Source organism: Tachysurus fulvidraco, chromosome 16 (assembly GCF_022655615.1).
Source record: "Tachysurus fulvidraco isolate hzauxx_2018 chromosome 16, HZAU_PFXX_2.0, whole genome shotgun sequence".
NCBI classification, from domain to species: domain Eukaryota; kingdom Metazoa; phylum Chordata; class Actinopteri; order Siluriformes; family Bagridae; genus Tachysurus; species Tachysurus fulvidraco.
The window spans coordinates 2448634-2471133 of NC_062533.1; the positions used below are offsets into that span (position 1 = coordinate 2448634).

Genomic DNA, 22500 nt, shown 5'->3' on the forward strand with positions numbered 1-22500 from the left:
TTATTACTTTCTTGTTTAGGCTCTTGCTGTGTAATGCTTCATTCACAATTTAAGGATAGTAGATTTTTCCCAGTGCACACAGCATGCGCTTGATAAATGTTCAAATTGTAATCAGGGTTTAATTCATCTGGTGAGTCTGAAACTCAGAGCAAAATTAATGTGACTAAACACCTGGGTGTTACAATCTAAATGTGCTGTAGAAAACCATTCATTCATCTTCTACCGCTTATCCGAACTTCTCGGGTCACGGGGAGCCTGTGCATATCTCAGGCGTCATCGGGCATCGAGGCAGGATACACCCTGGACGGAGTGCCAACCCATCACAGGGCACACACACACTCTCATTCACTCACACACTCACACACTACGGACAATTTTCCAGAGATGCCAATCAACCTACCATGCATGTCTTTGGACCAGGAGAGGAAACCGGAGTACCCGGAGGAAACCCCCGAGGCACGGGGAGAACATGCAAACTCCACACACACGAGGTGGAGGTGGGAATCGAACCCCCGACCCTGGAGGTGTGAGGCGAACGTGATAACCACTAAGCCACCGTGCCCCCCCATAACAAACCACAGTGACTTTATAAAAGTTATATAATGGAGTACAATAAAATGATGCTAAAGTGTTTCATAATACTTATTATCATAATCACAGCACAATGAGTGAAATTACAGAGCAAAATCAACAACAGCATAATACAATAAGCCACAGAACAGAGCTGTAATTTACAGGCTAAATCTGATAGAATTATATATTTAAGACAAACTGCTGGACTGAAACATAATGAGTGTCTATTATTAGATAAAATGGTAATCACGATTTGCTCTACTGCATAAAAATGTACTGCATTTTAAATGTGCAGGCCGGATAGTAATGAATCGTTGATATTTTCCTTGCATGAGCTGTTTAATGTCCATCAAAAGCTGGATTTAGGTTGTGTGTCAATGTGACTTCAGTAATTATAACTCCGAGCTACCTTTTTTTTTGCATCGACAGGTGAATAAACAGCATGATCTAAAGTTTTTATATTCTCTTTAAATCTGTATTTCATGTAGTTTCAAGTTGCAAAGAAAATGTGAAACTTAAACCAAACAGTTGCCTGTTTCATCTCACTAGTTTCAGTGACCTGCACGTCACAGTCAACCTTTAGGTCATTCAGTCTGTAGGTCAGTTTATAAACGCACACAGCTCTTGTATAAAAAGTGACTCTAGCCTATAGTTCATGTTTAAGAATCTACCTGAATCTGCCTCTATGATAAATCTGTGACTGTAAATACACTAGAACTCTACCTGACTATATCAATGTAAATTATGCACAAAATGTCTCTCAAGAATCAGCAGAATCTGAACTTCTAATTGTCCCTGTCCACAGAGACGCTTTGACCTTAGTCCTTGGCTATAAATCTACATCGGCTCATTTTCCTTAGCTCTGCGATAACTAGCACTAGACCACAGAAGATGTTCATGAAGGCTGACATTAGCCATTAATCAGAGGCTGAACAGGTAAATGATACACTGAACAACGAGAAGCAGGGTTTGGATCGTGAGAATTGTATCCACATCTTTAGGAGGTGCAGACATGAGGATTTACAGTCCATGTGTTACACCGTCATCACACTGGTGCTTTGTGTTCTATTTATTTGCAGAGAGCTTTTAACAATTCACATTGTATTATTGGACTTCCATGTGATGTGCATATCATCACCTGAGCCTCAGCTGTGAGCACCTGAGATTCTCTCTCTCACACTCACACACACACACACACACACACACACACACACACACACACACACACACACACACACACACACACACACACACACACACACACACACTCACACTCACACACTCACACACTCACACTCACACTCACACACTCACACACACACACACACACACTCACACACTCACACACACTCACACACTCACAATCACACACACTCTCACACACTCTCACACACACACACACTCACACACACACACACACACACACACACACACACACACACACACACACACACACACACACACACACACACACACACACACACACACTCACACACTCACACTCACACACTCACACACTCACACTCACACTCACACACTCACACACTCACACACACACTCACACACTCACACACTCACACTCACACACTTAATCCCTCACACAACATTTCAACTGGAAAGTTAGCTCTATAAAATCTAGACTGTTCAAATTTAAAATATTTCACATTTGCACCAGAAGCACCATCAGTACAGTATTAGAGTACTAGACAACTCAGGACAACTCAGCTGCACTAGGCATCAATAACAATTTGTGTAAATCTAATATTTTTAGCAAAACAATACCAACCCAAATAAAACAAAATGATGTGAAAGCATTTATATGACCAAAATAATAAAAGGAGTTAGCTCAGATGTTTACCTCCATGTGTTGTAGAAAAGCAGCGGGATGTTCAGGCCCACAGTTAGCCACTCCTGAGCACACATGAACATGATACAGAAGAGACCATGGATTGAATACTCTGGAAGCACCAGCTAGTGGAAAGACAGACAGTGGACATTACCATTACTTTGGTTGCTATGGTAACCCAATATAACTTCTGAAGTCCATACTGTATATCTATATAGTGACGAACAGCAAAAACATAATATAGTCTTATAGTTTAAACAGACTTAACATTTCATTCAAAATTTAAAAAGACTTTGTACTTAAATACTTGTGGTATATATATATATATATATATATATATATATATATATATATATATATATATATATATATATATATATATATATATATATGTATAGTAATGGGGTACGCCCAATTACAAACTTTGTGACACCACTGTTTGGAAGATCTGGCAAAAGTCCTATGAAACATTGCATATAAATCAATATTATTTAAACCACATTGATCAGATGGGGCTAAATGTTCCAAAAGGCAAATTTCTGTTGCATAAATGACTGAATCAGGAGGAAAAAATTCCCTGTGCATCATATTTTACATGCGATATACAGTACTGTGCTTGTTTGTAAGTGAAAAACAATAGTAGTGAAAAAGTGAATGAACCACAATGTTCAGATTCGAGCAACAATGCAGCTTTTTCTTTTGGGTCAATAGCAGAACCTCTTATTCAAGAGCTGTGTTTATTGCTCATTCTTATCCCATATCAAATGGCTGCTTACATCTAACTGGCTGACAGCAGACAGTTTGTATTTAATTACCAGGTTGTCATTGACAATATACATGTTAGATCTTCAAAAATAAAAAATAAACCAAAATAATAAATAGCTGAATTAAAAAATGTAACAATACACGTTTATTAAAATCATTTTATAGCCGTAAGTCTGTTCTTAGGTTAGTCAGGACACTGTTGGGAGCATCTGTGGTTGTTCATGTAGGTCATGGGTTGTAAAATAAGTGCAAATCTGTAAAAGCACTTTATATAACAATAAGTACACAAATTTAAAGGTAAACACAAATTTACGCTTCGATTAAAAGAAAAATAATAGCAAAAACTATAGTAATGCCCCATGAATATGAATTTCAGTAAAAAACAAACAAACTAAAGTTTAAACTATTTGTTATAAACGTATTTAAACTGAACAGGATTGAAGCAGCATCCATTCCAGAGACTATATTTTGTAATGATAATATACAGTATAATAATACATTATGTGATCGTCGTGAATCCATAAATAAAGCAATCTGCAATTTCATTTATTGCAATTCTTTATGGAGTTAGTGGATACTAGCTACTGTTACAACACTATCATCTCGCTGCAGAAAAATGTAGTTAGTTATACTAAAGATTTAAAGCTACAGTACAGTCAGGCAATAAAGTTTACAGAGAGTTGCTTTAATTGCTGACTTTTATTGCGAGCATCCTATCAATATTACACAGCATAATAAACTAGTTTTGTGACAATACAGCTGTAGAGTTAAAGGTGTGTGTATTTTGTTTATACATTTATTAAATAATTCAATAAAAGTTAATCTTTTTTTTTCACTAATATCCACTAATATCTTAATACTGAGGTCTTTCCTCATTTTAGGGCCGCAAAAACTTTGCAACAAGTGCATGTCATGGTGTACCCTAAACATCCGCTCATGTATCAGGTTTTGCAAAGATTAGTGTTTATTTTTACTTTATCAATCAATCGATCGATCAATTTTTATTTATAGAGCACCTTACAATTACCAAAAGGAGCACAAGGTGCTTTCCAGTAAAATAACAAAAGAAAGAACACAATGAGCATAAAATAGCAGTTGAATCAGAGGCTACGTGTTAAAAGCTTGTATGAATAAATGAGTTTTCAACTGCGATTTAAAAACACTCAGCACAGTGATGCACCGTACTGTAAGTGTGCTTTAAGTGCGTTCCACAGTTTTGGTCCCTGGACGGAAAATGACCGGGCTCCAAACTTTTTATACCTATACTTGGAAGTGAGCAGAGAGGTATGTCCAGATGAGCGGAGAGATCTGGCGGGTTGGTAGACCTTTATTAGTTCGGCGAGGTAGGCCGGGGCCAGACCATCGATGACCGTGAACACAAACATCAGGACCTTATACTCCACCCTAAACCGCACCGGAAGCCAGTGAAGCGAGACGAGGACAGGGGTGATACTTTAATTCCACAGCTTTATAAAAGGGAAGTGGTATCAAGCTGTTGTCCTACTGATTTAAAGGTTGTTGGGTTCAAATCCCAGCACCACGTTTCTGCTACTCCTGGACATTTGAGCGAGGCCTTGTACTGTATAAATGAGATAAAGATACATCTTTGTATAAAGATGTCTACAACGTGTAGGTAGTCAGACAGATATCTAAATGTTAAAACAAATCAAAGTTATAATCCTAGACTCCATAAAATAGAGTAAATTATTAGACTTGCATTTTAAAGGAAGCCTAAGAGATGCACAGAAAGGATTTATTTCTAGGTGAGAACGTTAAAGGGTTAAGTTCTGACTGATGAATTTAACACATTCAGATATTAATAAATGGAGGTGAAATGGAAAAACTCAATGTTGTGCACTAACCAATTAATTCTGTTTACAACGGCGTTTGCTTTTTGAGTGCCAGCCTTCCAATGGCATGTGTCATGTGTTTCATGTTGTTGTCTTCATCTCTGCAGAGCTGGTGTTCTTTCTCTCACTCTTTGTCCTTCCTAGCTGCAAAATAATGATCCAGCAGCTACCTTCTGTGCCTGTATCTGTTTAAACAGAAATCTTTTGGCTGCTCCCCAGGGAGTGAGCTACCTGACATGCTTGTCATACCACTCTCTCCTTTTTAACTCCATCCTTATAATCTGCAGTTATATTTTAATGTGGCTCATGCCCTTTCTTTTTGGCAGGATGTAGACACACACCCGACCGCTCCGGATCATCTGCCAAAAGTTCTGCTTTTATAGACATATTCTAGAGTAATTAGCAGCCAAACGTGTAGCTGTCTACTAATTACTCTTATGATGATGAGAAAAGAAAGATGGATATTTAAATCTGTTGTTTTTGAGGTCGAAAACAGTTCTTTTGTTCGTTTATGGATTGATACCAAGTGTACTTACTGACAGCAGTCTGATCATGTCTGAGCACATGATGAGATCTGACAAGAAAATCAGACATTTCATACAAAGTCATGAAAAAGCTTTTTCTAAAAATAAAAAAATTAAAAATCTAAAAAAATTAAAAAGTTACACAATAAGAAAAAGACTGAAGAAAATAGAAGAGAACGACAGTGAAAGAGATTCTGTCCTTTGTCAACTCTTTGTCTCCATCTCTTTTACTACACCCAATGTTGTAAAGACATGTGATACGCACTCCTGTCATGAATATTATGATTGTTTGTTTTTTTTAGCCAGTTTGCCTACTGTATGCTGAAAAGTCAATAAGCTACAGATTTGAGACAACGTTGTACAACAGTGAACCTGCTAGGTTCAGAGATCGACTAGTCTAGATCAAACCCCTCACATTCAGATTACCAGACCATATGACAACATATTGTCTTTTTGTTGAATGTATGTTTAAAAAAAAATAGTGACGTGACGTACGGCTAAGTACGGTGAACCATACTCAGAATTCGTTCTCTGCATTTAACCCGTCCAAAGTGCACAAACACACACAGCAGTGAACACACACCCGGAGCATTGGGCAGTCATTTATGCTGCGGCGCCCGGGGAGCAGTTCGGGGGGATTTGGTGTCTTGCTCAAGGGCACCTCAGTCGTGGCCGGCCCGAGACTCGAACCCACAACCTTCGGGTTACAAGTCAGACTCTCTAACCATTAGGCCACGACTGCCATTTATAAATGATCAAACTCCTCATGGTTGATATACTATGTCAAAAACACTAAAAGGCTATCAGGAGACATGTTGTCACATATATTAAATGATTATGACATGTTGTTTGGTTTTTGTTGGTCAAGAGAACCTGAAAGTGTGTGAAAGTTCCTATAGGATAACGGATGTTCGTTAAGACTTTTCATTATACACATTTTCAGTGGGGTACAAACACACACAGATAATGAGAAGCCCATGACGAATTACGATGACCCGTTAGTTCCTCAGGAGCTCTTGGGTGCACTGTTATAAACTGATGTAGAAAGGACATTATTTACATTGACATTATTTCCTGTCCAGTGTCACCCAAATGAGGATGGGTTCCCTTCTGAGCCTGGTTGGTTTCTTCCTCTTATCATCTCAGGGAGTTTTTCCTTGCTGCAGTGACCTCCGGCTTGCTCATTAGGGATAGATGTTAGAAATGTATAGTAACTTCATTTTAAACTTAAAATGTATTTATTTATTTATTTGTTTGTTTGTTTGTGTTTTTGTTTGTGTTTTTGTTTGTTTATTTGTTTGTTTGTTTGTTTGTATTTTTCTCCTGTGTCTATTTTTCTGATAAGTGGCTTTGAAACAACATGAATTGTTAAAATTGCTATAAAAATAAATTTAATTAAATTGGCACAATTCTTGAGATTGCCCTGTGTGAAAAAGTGTTTGCCCCCCATGTTAAAACATAACCTAACTGGTTTATCACACCTGAGTTCACTTTCTCTATCCACACCCAGGCCTGGTTACTACCACACCTGTTCACGATCAAGAGATCACTTAAATAAGACCTGACTGACAAAGTGATGTAGACCAAAAGATCCTCAAAAGCTACACATCATGCTGAGATCCAAAGAAATTCAGGAACAAATGAGAAAGAAAGTAATTGAGATCTATCAGTCTGGAAAAGGTTATAAAGGCATTTCTAAAGCTTTGGGACTCCAGTGAACCACAGTGAGAGCCGATATCCACAAATGGTGTAAACATGGAACAGTAGTGAACCTTCCCAGGAGCGGCCGGCCGACCAAAATAACTCCAAGAGCTCAGCGACGACTCATCTAAGATGTCACAAAAGACCCCACAACAACATCCAAAGAACTGCAGGCCTCACTCGTCCTAGTTAAGGTCAGAGTTCATGACTCCACCATAAGAAAGAGACTGGGCCAAAATGACCTGCATGGCAGATTTGCCAGATTTGAAAACACCTTAATGATCCCCAAGATTTTGGGGAAATACTCTGTGTACTTAATAGACAAAAGTTGAACTTTTTGGAAAATGTGTCCCATTACATCTGGCATAAAATTAACACTGCATTTCAGAAAAAGAATATCATACCAACAGTAAAATATGGTGGTGGTAGTGTGATACAGTGGGGCAATGATCCAAAATACACCAGCAAGTCCACCTCTGAATGGCTGAAGAAAAACAAAATGACGACTTTGAAGTGGCCGAGTCAAAGTCCTGACCTGAATCCTATTAAGATGCTGTGGCATGACCTTAAAAAGGTGGTTCATGCTCGAAAACCCTCCGATGTGGCTGAATTACAACAATTCTGCAAAGATAAGTGGACCAAAATTCCTCCACAGCGCTGTAACAGTCTCAATGCAAGTTATCACATACACTTGATTGCAGTTCTTGCTGCTAAAGTGTGTGGCCCAACCAGTTAATGGGGTTAGGGGCAAATACTTTTTCACATGGGACCATGTACTGTAGGTTTGGACTTTGTTTTCCCTTAATAATAAAAACCTTCATTTAAAAACCTCATGTTGTGTTTGCTCGTGTTATCTTTGACTAATATTTAAATTTGTTTGATCTGAAACATTAAAGTGTGACAAACATGCAAAAATAAATAAATAAATCAGGAAGGGGGCCAACACTTTTTCACACCACTGTATGTGCGTATATATATACACATATGTGTTGATGAACTTACCTGGATACTAAACTGAAATGATGCAAAATAAAAGCCATGTTAGTAATGTTTAGTATATTGTCATTGTTTGAAAGAAGAACATGAGTAGGTTGTGATATATTTATATACTTTTCAGTTCAACATCGCTGAGCATAACAACACTAAATTTATAAGCACAAATTCTACAGTCGGACTGGAATGTTTTGGCTCTGTTCTTCACAGGAATCTTTTGAACAATGTACTCAGGTTACATTTATTAATATGTACATAAAATATCATGTGACAGTTATAAACCAGTTATTAGTCAGTACATGGAATATTCATTTGTTGTTTACTCCACTCTCTACTTAGCTAGTAAATACACTAAAGCTAAAGCTAAACACACCTCACTCTGTCTCGCTTGTTCACATCGGTTCCTCACGGTGATTGACAGATATTTCAGAGAACACCAGAGCTACTGAACAATCTTCCATCAATCTGACAGGCCATGGCAGAGCTAATTATAAGAAGGGCATGGGCTTGCAGACTTAAAGCTATTTATTACATCTTTGAAAGGTTTTAAAAATGCAAACGCTGAGAAATTTTATATTTACATTCATACAAACATCTTTGTATCTGAGACCCTTTTTATTTTTTAATAGATGTCCTGGGCAACACTTCTCAAAATGTTGAGTGTGAGATGTTTAGTCATTCTACCCCCATTGTTACTAAGCTAAAGCCCCCCAACAGGAGCACCGCTCCTTTCTGCTCCCCAGTGAAGGACCAGCTGAGAATCCTGGAGATGTGGTTATAAGAAACTGATAAGTCTGTGTGCCAGACATAGTAGGTAATGTTAGAGTCTCACTCAAGCATAGGTTATCAAATGTAACACTACATGTTCATGTAGGAGTTAATAAAATAAACCTTTGGCTGCATTTACACTTGGGGTTAAAATGCGACCTGCATCTGGATGTTGTCCACAGACCCACCAAAAAGACAAGTGTAAACGTGTTTGTGATAGAAAGAGGGCTTGCAAGTTTTGAAGGCAAGCATGACATCTCCAAGTGCCCCCCTTACAACAAACAAACAAACAAACAAACAAACAAACAAACAAACAAACAAACAAATAAATAAATAATAGGAGAGTTGTTGTGTTTGGTAATGATCACTGACCACATTTTAACCCAATACAAAGTATTTGTTTGATTTACATTTATTAATTTGTTTGTGTGTGTGTGTGTGTGTGTGTGTGTGTGTGTGTGTGTGTGTGTGAGAGAGAGAGAGAGAGAGAGAGAGAGAGAGAGAGAGAGAGAGAGAGAGAGAGATTATGACTGGTGGTGTTTATTGTAAGTGTTTGTCACCTTTTTGGACCCCTTTATCATGTGTAATGTTGCTCCCATATAAAACAGTTCAGCACAAGCCCAGACATGTTTAGGGACATGATTGAGGACAATGTCCCGTCCAGAGACGAGCTGTTTCGTGTTGAGGTTTTGTTTTTTTTTCATTGGTTGTTGCGTTAAATCTTATCCAGAAAGTGCTATTTTCTGATTGGCTAATATGTAGCCTCTTTTTTTTTGATTGGCTGATAAGTGTCAGGCTCGACTAAGAACTCCAGGGGAGACGCGCTTGATTCACTCCAGGTTCCATAGAGACAGCGGTGCGGACTGATACGTTTTGGGTGCTGCGGCTTATTAAATATATGATAAATAGTCAAAAATTTCCACAAAAAGCCATCGTGGTTGCATTCACACAAAACCATGCCCAATATAATTATTCTCCCTCTTCTCTCATGACCTATCTGAAAGATGGAGGACACTTGGCCATGGAGCGAGTATGACACTCACACATTTATATATTTGTGGAGCAATGCAAACAATTAAGCTAAGCTTGGACGTAGCTACAGAAAAAATTCAGTAACAATATCGGACCCATTTGTTTCTTTTTACTGTTTCCGTTACGCCAGCTGTCCACCTCAGTAATATTTGTAACCTTCTCATTCTTCTCAATTTACGAGATTTGTAAAATCTCCTGCTGTTGAAAATGTTTATTAAAATAAAACCCACCACTTTAGGTCAATTTTGCGGAGCCATTTATCCTCTGTAGACTTGTTTAAATATCGCAATTTAAAGAGAGATCTGATCAGATATCCAGATACAGAAGCCACGTGATGTTGATGAAAAGTGCAGTGTCCTGATTGGCTGTTTGATCGGATTATAGTGACCGCATTTTAATGCCAAGTGTAAATGCAGCCTTTGTCAGTGTAAAGTTACACTGTGTGTAAATTATGATGTGATGTTGTAATATGTAATATGCTCTTCACCCATCCTAATGCAAAGTCTTAGAACCGAGACCTTGTGACAATGACGAGGTCAGGAAGCAGACAAACAGGCTAAACCGACTATCTACCTTCTGTCATCATTCAGGAACCACCATATTGAGAATGCCCTTGGTCAAAAATGTACAAAGTCAGCACCTTCAACATTTTAAGATTACTGAATATTAGATTTATTATGTCTACAGAGCATATGGTAAATGAAACACTGTGTTAAATGTATTTATAACTATATTCTACCCAGACACAATAATATGAAGAGTTCCTCTACATGTCTACATGACATTTGATAAGGTACAATACATGAATCGTGAGAACAGGCGACTTCAACACACATCTATTTTTTACTGTTTAATGTCAGCAGGGAGCAATATTTTCGTATAACTACAACAAATTTCATGTTCGCATGTGTACACCTTATAACTGAATACAAAGTATTCATGACTTTTTCATTATTATTATTATTATTTATTATTATTATTTTTTATAAGAATATATACAGTTGAAATTTCTTCACATAATAATAATACATCATCTGTAAGACCTGAAGTCCAATCAGCATCTTAGCATGGTAAGCCTGTAATTAAACATCCAGCATTACCTCCATTACCTAGCTCATTTAAAGTTACCGCCATCTGTAATTAATGGAATGATGCTGACAAAGTGAAGCTCCTGAGTCCTGAGGAGCATCAAGGGCTTTTCAAGTGCACTTTCCTCTCACTACCTAGAATTACAGGGATGTGAACGAGTGGCACTTCATGCTTCACTTTACCTAATGTGTGACTATTCAGATGCTTCTCTCTCTCTCTCTCTCTCTCTCTCTCTCTCTCTCTCTCTCTCTCTCTCTCTCTCTCTCTCTCTCTCTCTCTCTCTCTCTTTGTGTGTGTGTGTGTGTGTGTGTGTGTGTGTGTGTGTGTGTGTGTGTGTGTGTGTGTGTGTGTGTGTGTGTGTGTGTGTGTGTGTGTGTGTGTGTGTGTGTGAATTGAACCTTTTCAGATAATTGCACACTACCAACGTGGGAATTGATACATGTCTATTAAAATGTCCTTACAGAGGTCTAACCATCCTTTATGAGATCAGAAAATCTATAGACAATGTGCGTATCCTGGAATAATGTTCACTTATCTGCATGGGTGAACATTTCATTGAAGTCAAACCATATTGCTGTATATACATGTATATATATATATATATATATATATATATATATATATATATATATATATATATATATATCTAAAAATATGCATAACAATTATCTGCTCAGTTTGTTTGATTTGATGACTAATCCAGCTGCAGTTTCTATTTTACTCGTGGCAAAATGTCCTCATGCATTGGGTGTCAAAAGTGCTCCTAGTCTTCAATTACTGTCTTTTTCTTTTAGCAGTAGCGGTAATTAAGACCAACAAGAAAGTGCACACATTTTCTCTTTGAAGGACACCAATTCTCCCAATCTAGGATTGAATGTGAACTGAATTGTCCACTTAGCTGTTCAGACTTTGCTTTCAATTTCCTTGTCAATGAAACTGTGGGTTGTTAAAGGCTGGAAAATGAATTCCATATTTGTAAACCAGTAACACAAGACCTGCAATAAGCTTCTGGAAATACTATAAGTGAAGCTATATGTAAATACACAGCGGTTTGGCTCTAATTATCTTTTAATGATAATCTTGAATCGTGTATTTTCCCAATTCACGATGCACACTATATGATTTTTATACTGTACATATTACCCTGCAGCCACATTATTAGCAATTTAAATGCTAATTGCTAACATTATACCAGTGCTCTCTCCTAATATTCACTGAATCATTTTCTCATGTTAGGTGAGAGAGAAAAAAAATACAACACTGAACACCGAAGGGCCAAAATCACTGAGGGAAACTTCAATCTGAGCCAGTGGATAAACTGAACCTGGGCAGTAAACCTGGTAACATAACAATTGCCATTTTTCCAATCTTCATTTGTTCAGTATGGACCAGATTCAAATTCATATTCTCTGCCGATAGAAATAAAACCTCATGCATCAAGGGAGCAAATACTGTACGACCTGACCATTGTTCTCTGACCTCTCTCAACAACAAGACATTTCAGGGTATGTACACTGTCTGTCTATAGATTATCCGAGCTACAATTCCTGTAAACTCAAGCACTGTAAATTCCTGCACTGTTCTGCTGCCATGTTATTGGCTGGTATTCCCAATAAAGTGGCCAGTCACTGTTTTCCCTATCAAGTTGATACTCAAGTGGTATTCGTGTTCCAGTTTCCATAAATATCGCTGATATATTTCATATAAGATAACTTAAAAACCCAATATGGATAAGTTACCCAATATTGGGTATTTAAGGTATCTTCATAACCTTCAAAAAAAGGATCAATCTGAAATGTATCGCTAAGCAGAAAATAGAATATGCGAGGAAACGGCCGTGAGAAGAAGAAGCTAATAACATCGGGACAGAAGCAGCATGAAATGCTTCTGCCTAGTATGTTGTCTCTGAGCTCTGTGACAGGTTAATTGGTCCGACGCTGCCTATCTGAACACTGTCTATTTCCTCTGAGCCACAATGATGCTATTTTTAAAGCGACCCGTCTTTTTTCAAAGGGAAAGGTTCTGCTAGTTTTACGGCCAGTTACAAGATATTTTGATATGTTCTGAAAATCTTTAATGATCCCAAATCTTATAACGACATATTAATATTTCACCATATGAAATATCGGCATCTTTCTTTCTTTCTTTTTTTTTTTGTTTATTTACAAAATAATTTTATATTATACCAAATCAGACTGTTTAATGCTCATAAATATAAAGTAAACCTACGAGAGCTACATCATGTGACCTACATGCCTCTGTAAGCACATACGACGTTTATGTATACATAAATGACCTCAAACTTCAATTAACTGAAGCAACGATGTAAAGAAGATGAAGTTTGAGATTTATAAAGGAATACAGAAATTGTTTACGACACGTTATAGCTGATAAAAATGGTTCAATGTGTTACTTAATTATAGGATGTACTTTTTTTTTCCCCCACAGAGTTTCTAAAGGTTGGTTAGCTTTTGTTATTTATAAAGATGAATATTTCTGCTGATCTACACATGTACGTATACATCTTCATTTGGCAGATTTTTTATTCCGGTAAACTAATCCGAACACATACATGACAGGAGAGACAACAGAAACAAACGCGAGATCATCCTTGATGGGGGTGAAAGATAGCTGGTCTTCGCTTGTCACCAGCTTCAACTGGTCAGCTTGGTTCTGGATTGTCAGGCTGTCTAGAGCTTCAAATTAATAACACAATAATTAGCTCTGTCCTGAATGAGTGACACTAATGACTGGGATCATTACATGCTTTTCACTCTTATAACATCCCTGACAGGGCAATGTAGTAATATATGTATATTGTATAAGCCTGTACGAGCCTTAAATTATTAAAACCGAACCACTTCCACTGTTTGGCTTCAATGTGATGTTCATGACACACACACACACACACACACACACACACACACACACACACACACACACACACACACCATTGTATAGTATCTCATGGACCCGTATGTGTAGATTTCATCCCCAAATTTCATCCTGCTATCATTTTCTTGAAAGCGATGATTCATACTGAGTACAAAAAAGTTTTCCCTATTTTATATTGTATTCATTTGACTAATGAAGAATTATGCATTCCAGTGCATTCAGTTCATTTAAAATAGATTTATTTAATCAATCAACATAAAATATATTAGAAGCTTGACCAAAAACATTTAATTATGTGTGCTGATTTTACACACTGACGATTTTTGTAGGTCTTAAGGTCTGTACACTTTGTCTGTTCTCTATGTGTATAGAGAACTTTGTGTAGATGGAACCTTCACAGAATGCTGCAAGGTCACAGATCTTCGGTGCGGCTCTTGATTGACAGTCTTCGATGGTTTGCATTTCAATTCAGCATCCTGAATAAAGAGAGGAGAAAATTAGAGAAGACATCAATCTGAAGTTAATGAAAATTGTTCCCATTCCCAGAACTGGATAAACATTCTTCTTCGTAATTTTTCTAAAAAACTAACCAAAATAAAGTATGACTAAATAATAGCTACACCTATCAGCCGTAACATTAAAACCACTGCCAGGTGAATAGATTGATTATCACGTTGCAGTGGCAGCTGTCAGGTGGTGTGACATATTAGACAGTAAGTAAACAGTCGGTCCGTCAAATCCATGGAAGCAGGAAAAATAGACAAGCGTGAAAATCTGAGTGACGTTGACAAGAGCCGAATTGTGATGGATAGACGACAGGGACAGAGCACCTTGTGTATGATGGCACAACTACGCTATAACCTACTAAAGTGCTCCCAGGAAAGTCAGCATTGGTCAGTATTGTGCTCGGGTCTTCATCAGTGAATAGTTGAAGACTTCGGCAGGAAGGAATTAGTGTTAAGTCTGTAATGATCTCAGACACAACGCTGACCTGATAGTTCCTCAGGAGGTCTTGGTTACACAATTCCACTTGACTATAAACTGTTGCAGAAAGGACATTATTTACATTTATATAATTTACTGTCACCATAATTAGGATGTGGTTCCCTTCTGAGTCCGGTTCCTCTAAAGGTGGAACCATATCACCTCAGGGAGTTTATTCTTGCCGCCGTCACCTCAGGCTTGTTCTTTAGCGATAAAAATGAAATAACTGAATAAATAAATAATAACCGAAGTTTAAAATGTCAAATTTTTTAATCTGTTTCTGTAAAGCTGCTTTGAGGCAACGTCAGACGTTAAAAGTGCCATACAAATAAACTGAATTGAACTGAAAAATTAAATATACATTTTCTGGTTAGACACTGCTTTCTTTTTTAGATGACCTGGTATTAGGTGCCTGTTAGAATGTCAGCAAAACATAACCTCCTTCCTAAAAATGCACCTAAACTCTTAGCACCCCTAACACTAACGGTAATAAAGCGACATAAGGAGCAGATTTATATAATAAGATACTTTATGCTACTCTACTTACTCGGTCTAGGGTTGTTAACAAATACAAATTAAAGCAATGAAATCTGTGTTGCTTTTGTAAGATGTCTTTCATGTAAAGCATCTCTTACTCACTCACTCACTCATCTTCTACCGCTTATCCGAACTTCTCGGGTCACGGGGAGCCTGTGCCTATCTCAGGCGTCATCGGGCATCGAGGCAGGATACACCCTGGACGGAGTGCCAACCCATCACAGGGCACACACACACTCTCATTCACACACACACACAGACACTATGGACAATTTTCCAGAGATGCCAATCAACCTACCATGCATGTCTTTGGACCGGGGGAGGAAACCGGAGTACCCGGAGGAAACCCCCGAGGCACGGGGAGAACATGCAAACTCCACACACACAAGGTGGAGGTGGGAATCGAACCCCCGACCCTGGAGGTGTGAGGCGAACGTGCTAACCGCTAAGCCACCGTGCCCCCCATAGCAAACCACAAGGACTATCAGCTGACTAACAAACAGAATAGTAAAAAAAAAACAAATCAGTTAGTTGCAATTTAACATTTTACAGTTTCTATTAAAAAAAGAATATTACTTTATTTAATAATAACAACTGTATAGTGATACTTACCCTATAAGTGAAGTCCATCCTGTTCAATCTGTCCATTAAGATCTTGTACACTACAGTTTCATATTCTTCTTCCTCTTCCAGTTTCTCATTTTCCTTTCTCATGGTCGTCCTCTCGGTGGTTGTGGCCACTGGATATTGTATTTTGTTATACCGATTACTGTGATAACCATTTTGGCCTATTTCCCTAACACTAATCATCATAAGGTAGCTCTTTCCTTTAGATAACGCCAAAGTCTATCCCTTTGTTTTCTATAAATACTCTGTTTGTCTCAGGAAACTTTGAAGTTTTGCTATTTGACCACCGACTCTGTGTGGTTCTTTTAGCAGTGCGACTTCCCTAAATCTGAGTGAACCTAAATTCTGTCAGGTGGCTTCATGGATGTCACACTGCAACACTGACCAACAACAAATGGATCTGTTTTAATAAAATACATTTACATGTATAATCAGGTGTCCTCATCCTGGCAACGTCACCCCCAAAAAAACTTTCAAAATGTAAATTATAATAAACAGTGAATTAGACAACAGGAGAACTGAGTTGTGTTTTCGATATAATACGTAAAAATAAGTCCACAATATAAAAGAGTGCAAACATGTTTTAGGGATATTTTAGGTGCAGTAGAGAGCTATAACAGTATTACGGCTCCAGATCGTTTAAGCCGTTTTTGTTTATTCAGAACGTGTCGAGGAAGTCGGTGTTGTCCCATTATTTTTAAGCCGAATTGCTCTCTGCTTGGAATCATCGTTTAACTGGAACATTCTGTTGTCCACAGGCGTACTGTATTTAATAATTACTGATCATTTATACCACAAGCTTTTCCATGTAACGGGACGAGGCAAGTTGTCGATGTGGGCACATGTTGCAATAAGGACTACTGGGAGAGTTGCTTTGGTTTCTCATTTCTAGTTTCTTTTGGTTTCCAGTTTTTCAGGAATTAAAATGGGAAAGTGAATTGTGTGCTTGACGTTAATAAGGACGTTAATAAGGACGTTAATAAACCTTGATAGATTTGTCACCGATCGGTTTACAGAAATAAATGAAAGTTTAACTATTGTGTATCTATTTATACACATAATTACATATTACATTACTGTATTATATATCATGGTATAAGAATGGCAAAATAATAAACAGATTGACAGCATGGCACACAGCTGAGGAAAGCTGTCTAACTTTTGACATATGGTAAATATGGTTGGCATATCACATATCACCTGCAAATCATACCACTCCTGCCATGCAACTTTCATGATCTCTTCACTATTTCATCCCATCACAGGCCTAAGCATGCCATTGGTTTTTGTGCTCCCAGACTAGGAGACCACTGTTCAGTACAGACGAGTAAATCCAGACTGGAAGACCTGCCAACACCCGCCGTCTTGCCTGCCAGACCAAGCTGGACAAGCCGAGAGGCTAACTCTCGCTATCACCAGCGAGACCAGTCTAAAACCAGAAAAATAATGTAATGGTTCTTCCAACTTCTTTGGAAGAACCATTACAGCCAACTAAACTAAGCAACGTAGGCATTGGGGCAGTAAGCAGCTAGTTTAACCTTTATCTTCTCACTAACTATAGTGATATAGTGTGTGCTTTGTTGAACTAAATTATTTTTTTTTACCTTTCGGAGCAGACAGCATATTCTCTCAATGTTCCGAAGTCTTTCACGCTGTTGAGAGAAACAAACAACTTGTAAATCCTCCATAATATTCATTTCAATATGCTGAGACTTCTGTGAAAGGCTTTACTGTATGTGGTTGATTGAGTTATCGATCTTGAGCAAAAGGCTCAGAAAGAAAACATATGGTGTAATGAAAGAATAATCAGCATCATCTTGATCCCCGGAGATTCCCTATTTCAGACGTGGGAAAGAAATGTGTTCAGACAGATGTAAGATTGCACAATGTGATTGGTTTGATTCAAAAAGAATGTTGAACTGAACACACACACATGTTGAACTGAACCTGTGTTGTGTCAGGATATTCTCCAACCATTATTGCAAACGTTCCCCAGGAGAACCCAGATCTGACCAGACGAGTCTCTTAACTCTACCCCAACAGCAGTCTCCTGAATAGTAGCCTAGATTTACCTCCAGTTTCCTGCCTTGTTTATTTATATATAGGCGAAGAATTTTACCAGATACCTTTTTTTACAGGTACTTTCCTTTTTGTTTCTTTCCAGTCTGTGTTGAATAAGTTCTGACTGCCTTACTGTTTCCATGACTCCTGCTGTCATCTTTAATTCTTTCAACAAACCTCTCACACATTAATCCGAACTCTCTCTCTCTCTCTCTCTCTCTCTCTCTCTCTCTCTCTCTCTCTCTCTCTCTCTCTCTCTCTCTCTCTCTCTCCGAGTCTCCATTGTTACAGGTTACCGTGCTGGCCAGGAGATGCAGACAATCCCTCTGTCTGTGCTTTCTTCTGGCAAACCTTCCTAATAGATTGTTATTGATTCTGAAGTAATATAAACTAGAACTAATAATGTCAGTTTATATCTTTGATGAGATAATCTAGCTTGTGTGCTAGCAGTTGTGAATGCATAATGAATGCAAAATATGAACAATTTACCATTGGTTTATATTATATTATATTATATTATATTATATTATATTATATTATATTATATTATATTATATTATATTATATTATATATAAACCAAGACATCACACAAAAGACAATACACAAAAGCAGCACTGATCAGTGTACATACTGATCACATAATATAGTAGCAGCAGTTATATGAGGTATCGTAATGAATTGTGCAAAACAGCAATTGACTGAAATGTGCAAGACAGCATGTGCAAAGAGCAAAAACAACGTGCAAAACAGTCTGATATGGGTGGGGCTGTAGACATGGATGTATATTGGAAGAGTGTGTATTTGGTATAGGTCAGCGCAGTCCATACACTTGAGCGTGTGTATATTGTGCTTGCTACAATTCAGTTCAGTTATTGAGGAGTCTGATGGCTTGTGGAAAGAATCTGGTACACAGTCTGGTCAATGCTTCAGTACCTTTTCCCAGACTCAATGATCTTCTCAGCCGTCCTCACTATACAGGTACGTTGCAGGGTCGGAGATGGTGCAGTTCCCAAACCAGACGGTGATGCAGCTGCTCAGTATGCTCTCATTGGTCCCTCTGTAAAACCTAGTCAGGATCCGGGAGGAGATTTGCTTGCCTCAGCCTTTGTAAGAAGTAGAGATGCTGCTGGACTTTCTTGGAGATGAGGTTGCAGTTGAGGGTGGTCACTCTGTGCACCTCCTCCTCTGTATGCTGACCCATTCTTGCCAATGAGACCCATCACGGTCCAGTAAGACTGGTAACTGGGTCTTGATGTGCCTCATGATGAGCTTCATGAAGCACTCAATCACAATGGGTGTGAGTGAGATGAGATGATAGTCATTGAGGAAAGACACAGTAGACATGTTTGGCACGGGGACGATGGTGGTTGTCTTGAGGCATGTAGAAACAACAGTACTGCTCCGTGCCAGGAATGTTGTCTGGTCAAGCACCCCTCCATGGGTTTACTCTGCAAAGAGTTCTTCTCACATCAGCTGTGGATTGACAGAGTCCCTGATCGTTGGGGGGAGGGATGGTCTGCCTTGCCGCTACATTGAAAACAGGATATGTGCCTTTTATATGCCCTTTGACATATCTATGAGGATACAGATGCCCAAAACTGACAAGTTTTACTGAGACTAAGAAGGGAGAATATGCCATCCCTCTCACGCATGGCCAGTTGGGCTCTCTTTGGCCCTCGGTAATGGACAGCTGTGGCATCTAAGATTATAGGAGTAGATTAAACATTGTAGAAGGTCCCTTTTTAAGGCATTTGCTTTACCTTCTATTTAGTGGTTAAGCTACAGTTAGTTTTCCTTCCTAAATCTCAAACAAATAATACATTTTTAATACACGAATACGGAGAAACACACAAATGCCTCCCTTTAGTAAATAGCCACCAATCATGGGCACATTATATAAACAAATTCACAACTCTGTCACTTTTTCTTTTTTCTTTTTTTTTTTATCAACAACTTGCGATGTACATTTGAAATAGTGTCTTACAATAAAATGATATGTTTTATATGCCCCGAGAAACCTCTTTCGTTCTGTGCATCACTGTTTACGTTTGGGTGGATGCTAATGATAACATGTCACTACTCACAAGCAGGAAAACCGCTACCCAGAAGCGCTTCACACAATAGCTGAGAACAATCACTAGAACTAGAGGTGATAGAACCCTGATTCACTGCTGCACCATGACCAAAGAGGCATGAAGATCTTTCCATCACACTCATTTCACAATTCTGATCATTTGTCTTTATTTCTGCTTTTTGCTTAAAGCAGAATCTTAAGCAGTCTTAACCAGCAGAGAATGCACAATAAGTTCCTGCTCTATGCATGCTGAAATCAGCTGACAGACTTTTTACTATATTACACAGTCAAGTCAAGTCAAGTCACCTTTATTGTCACATCACTACAGCACATGTGCCAAATATATATATATCGGTGCAATAGTGTGGGATCGGATGCTGCGGAGATCGTGCCTTAATGTTTCAGGAAAACAAACAGTGTGCACCTCCCAGTGTAATGACTATCCTTCGCACTTAACTCTGATGTGATGAAGTGGCTGGGAAAGCTAATCATGTCCTTCATACTCACCAATATCCCCAACAATTACGCATTTCAGTTTGGCTCTCCTTCAAGCCCTCAGCAATGCTAACTCGCTTGCCCTGCACTTGTGAACATCTGAACAAGAAAAGCACATCTTCTAAAATTGTCCTTCAAGCTAAGTAACATACTGTAGCCAGCTCCACCTTTGACTGGGTATTAGACTTTCTGTCTAACAGACCCCCAGACAGTACGGATTGGCAACAAGACATCATCGACACTGACAGCATGTGAATGTCAGCATGTAAACATACAGGCTACTTTAGCCTCCTGCTGTATGTCGTGTTTACTCATGAATGCAGCCAGATACATTGGTAACAATTTCATCAGGTTTGCAGACACAATGAGTTTGACTAGAGGAGGAAGATTCTAGACCTGTTCACCAAATGCAAAAACATCAACCTTGCTCTAAGAGTCAGGAAAAACAAGAAAGCTCAATCATTGGACTTCCAGAAAAACCGAGGAGCTCAAACTCCTGCCGACGTCAGTCGTTCACCTGTGGAAATTCTCATCAGCTTTCAATATCAGACTTCTCATCTTTAACCCTTAAACACCAACAGCATCCTTGAGACATAAGATACACAAGCTTTACTAGTACACAAGACTATCCCTCAGAGTAAACCACAGTGTTGATTCGCAAGCTGAGCACAAGAGACCTAAAACTCCTTCAGAGGACAGAAATCATTGACACAGGTCTCTACAACGGCAGCAGATTTACCTCCACAGATTCATGACGAGAGCCCGGGCTATAATTAGACTCATCTCTACCAGCTCATGCCTTTTTTCCCCCCAAATCAAACACCTCCGTAGCATTTCTGTCTGCAGAACTGCAACTCACTAGGAATTTTTTTTGTTTTTCTTACTGTTCTATACATACAGTATACTATGTTTATACAGTATATGTTATATATTTTGTACTGGTGCAGTTATATCTGAGCTCTATTGTAATACTTAGTCTATTTTACTGGAATATTTATTTATTACACTGCCACTTGTAAATAAGCCTGTAATAATCTATGCACTTCTGGTTAGATGCTAACTGCATTTCATTGGCTCTGTACATGTACCTTGCACAATGGCAATAAAAGTTGAATCTAATCTAATCTAATCTAATCTAATCTAATATTCTTTCAGACTTGTTGTCTTTTTGGCATTTAACTATAAGTGTACTGTGTATGTGACTAATAAAATCTGTATCTGAAGTGGCCAGCACATGTATGCCTGTTTTGCTGCTGGGCATCAGAGCATAATTTCTTACACTACGGTGGGTTGTTGGGCACCTAAAGGGGAAATGTTCATAGAAAAAAAAGGAATACGATCTGGGAGACAGTTCCCTGCAGCATGTCATAAAAAGTCTATAGTGTATGTGAACCACTGCACATATCCACAGATGTCAGATGAGTCTGTGACACACCATTCCTAATCCTCATTAGGGTTTGCTCCAGGGAAGTGACTATACGACAATTGTAATTGAGCCCTTCATGACACGTTAATGCTCTTTTCATTGGTTTTGCCCATATAGCTGTATTCCGTTGGAATCAAAAGTTCAGATTTGGATAAAAACAATAGCTATTAGCTGATTAGAATTCATGATTTTTTTAAAAAAAAGTCAGCAGAGCATCATGCAAGGTGCCGTGCTTAAGCTATTCCTGGAAATTAGCAGG

General features: G+C 38.4%; 1 protein-coding gene across 1 annotated transcript in view; it reads right to left on the reverse strand.

The window, feature by feature from the left end:
• The window catches only part of cnih3 (cornichon family AMPA receptor auxiliary protein 3), a 33587-nt gene that overhangs the window by 1130 nt on the left and 9957 nt on the right, over positions 1-22500 (reverse strand). Inside the window, exons 3-4 of the mRNA XM_027153537.2 lie at positions 17789-17836; positions 2432-2544 (exon numbers count right to left, since the gene is read on the reverse strand). Of these exons, the coding sequence (XP_027009338.1) occupies positions 2432-2544; positions 17789-17836 (161 nt within the window). The remainder of the gene's footprint in view (positions 1-2431; positions 2545-17788; positions 17837-22500) is intronic.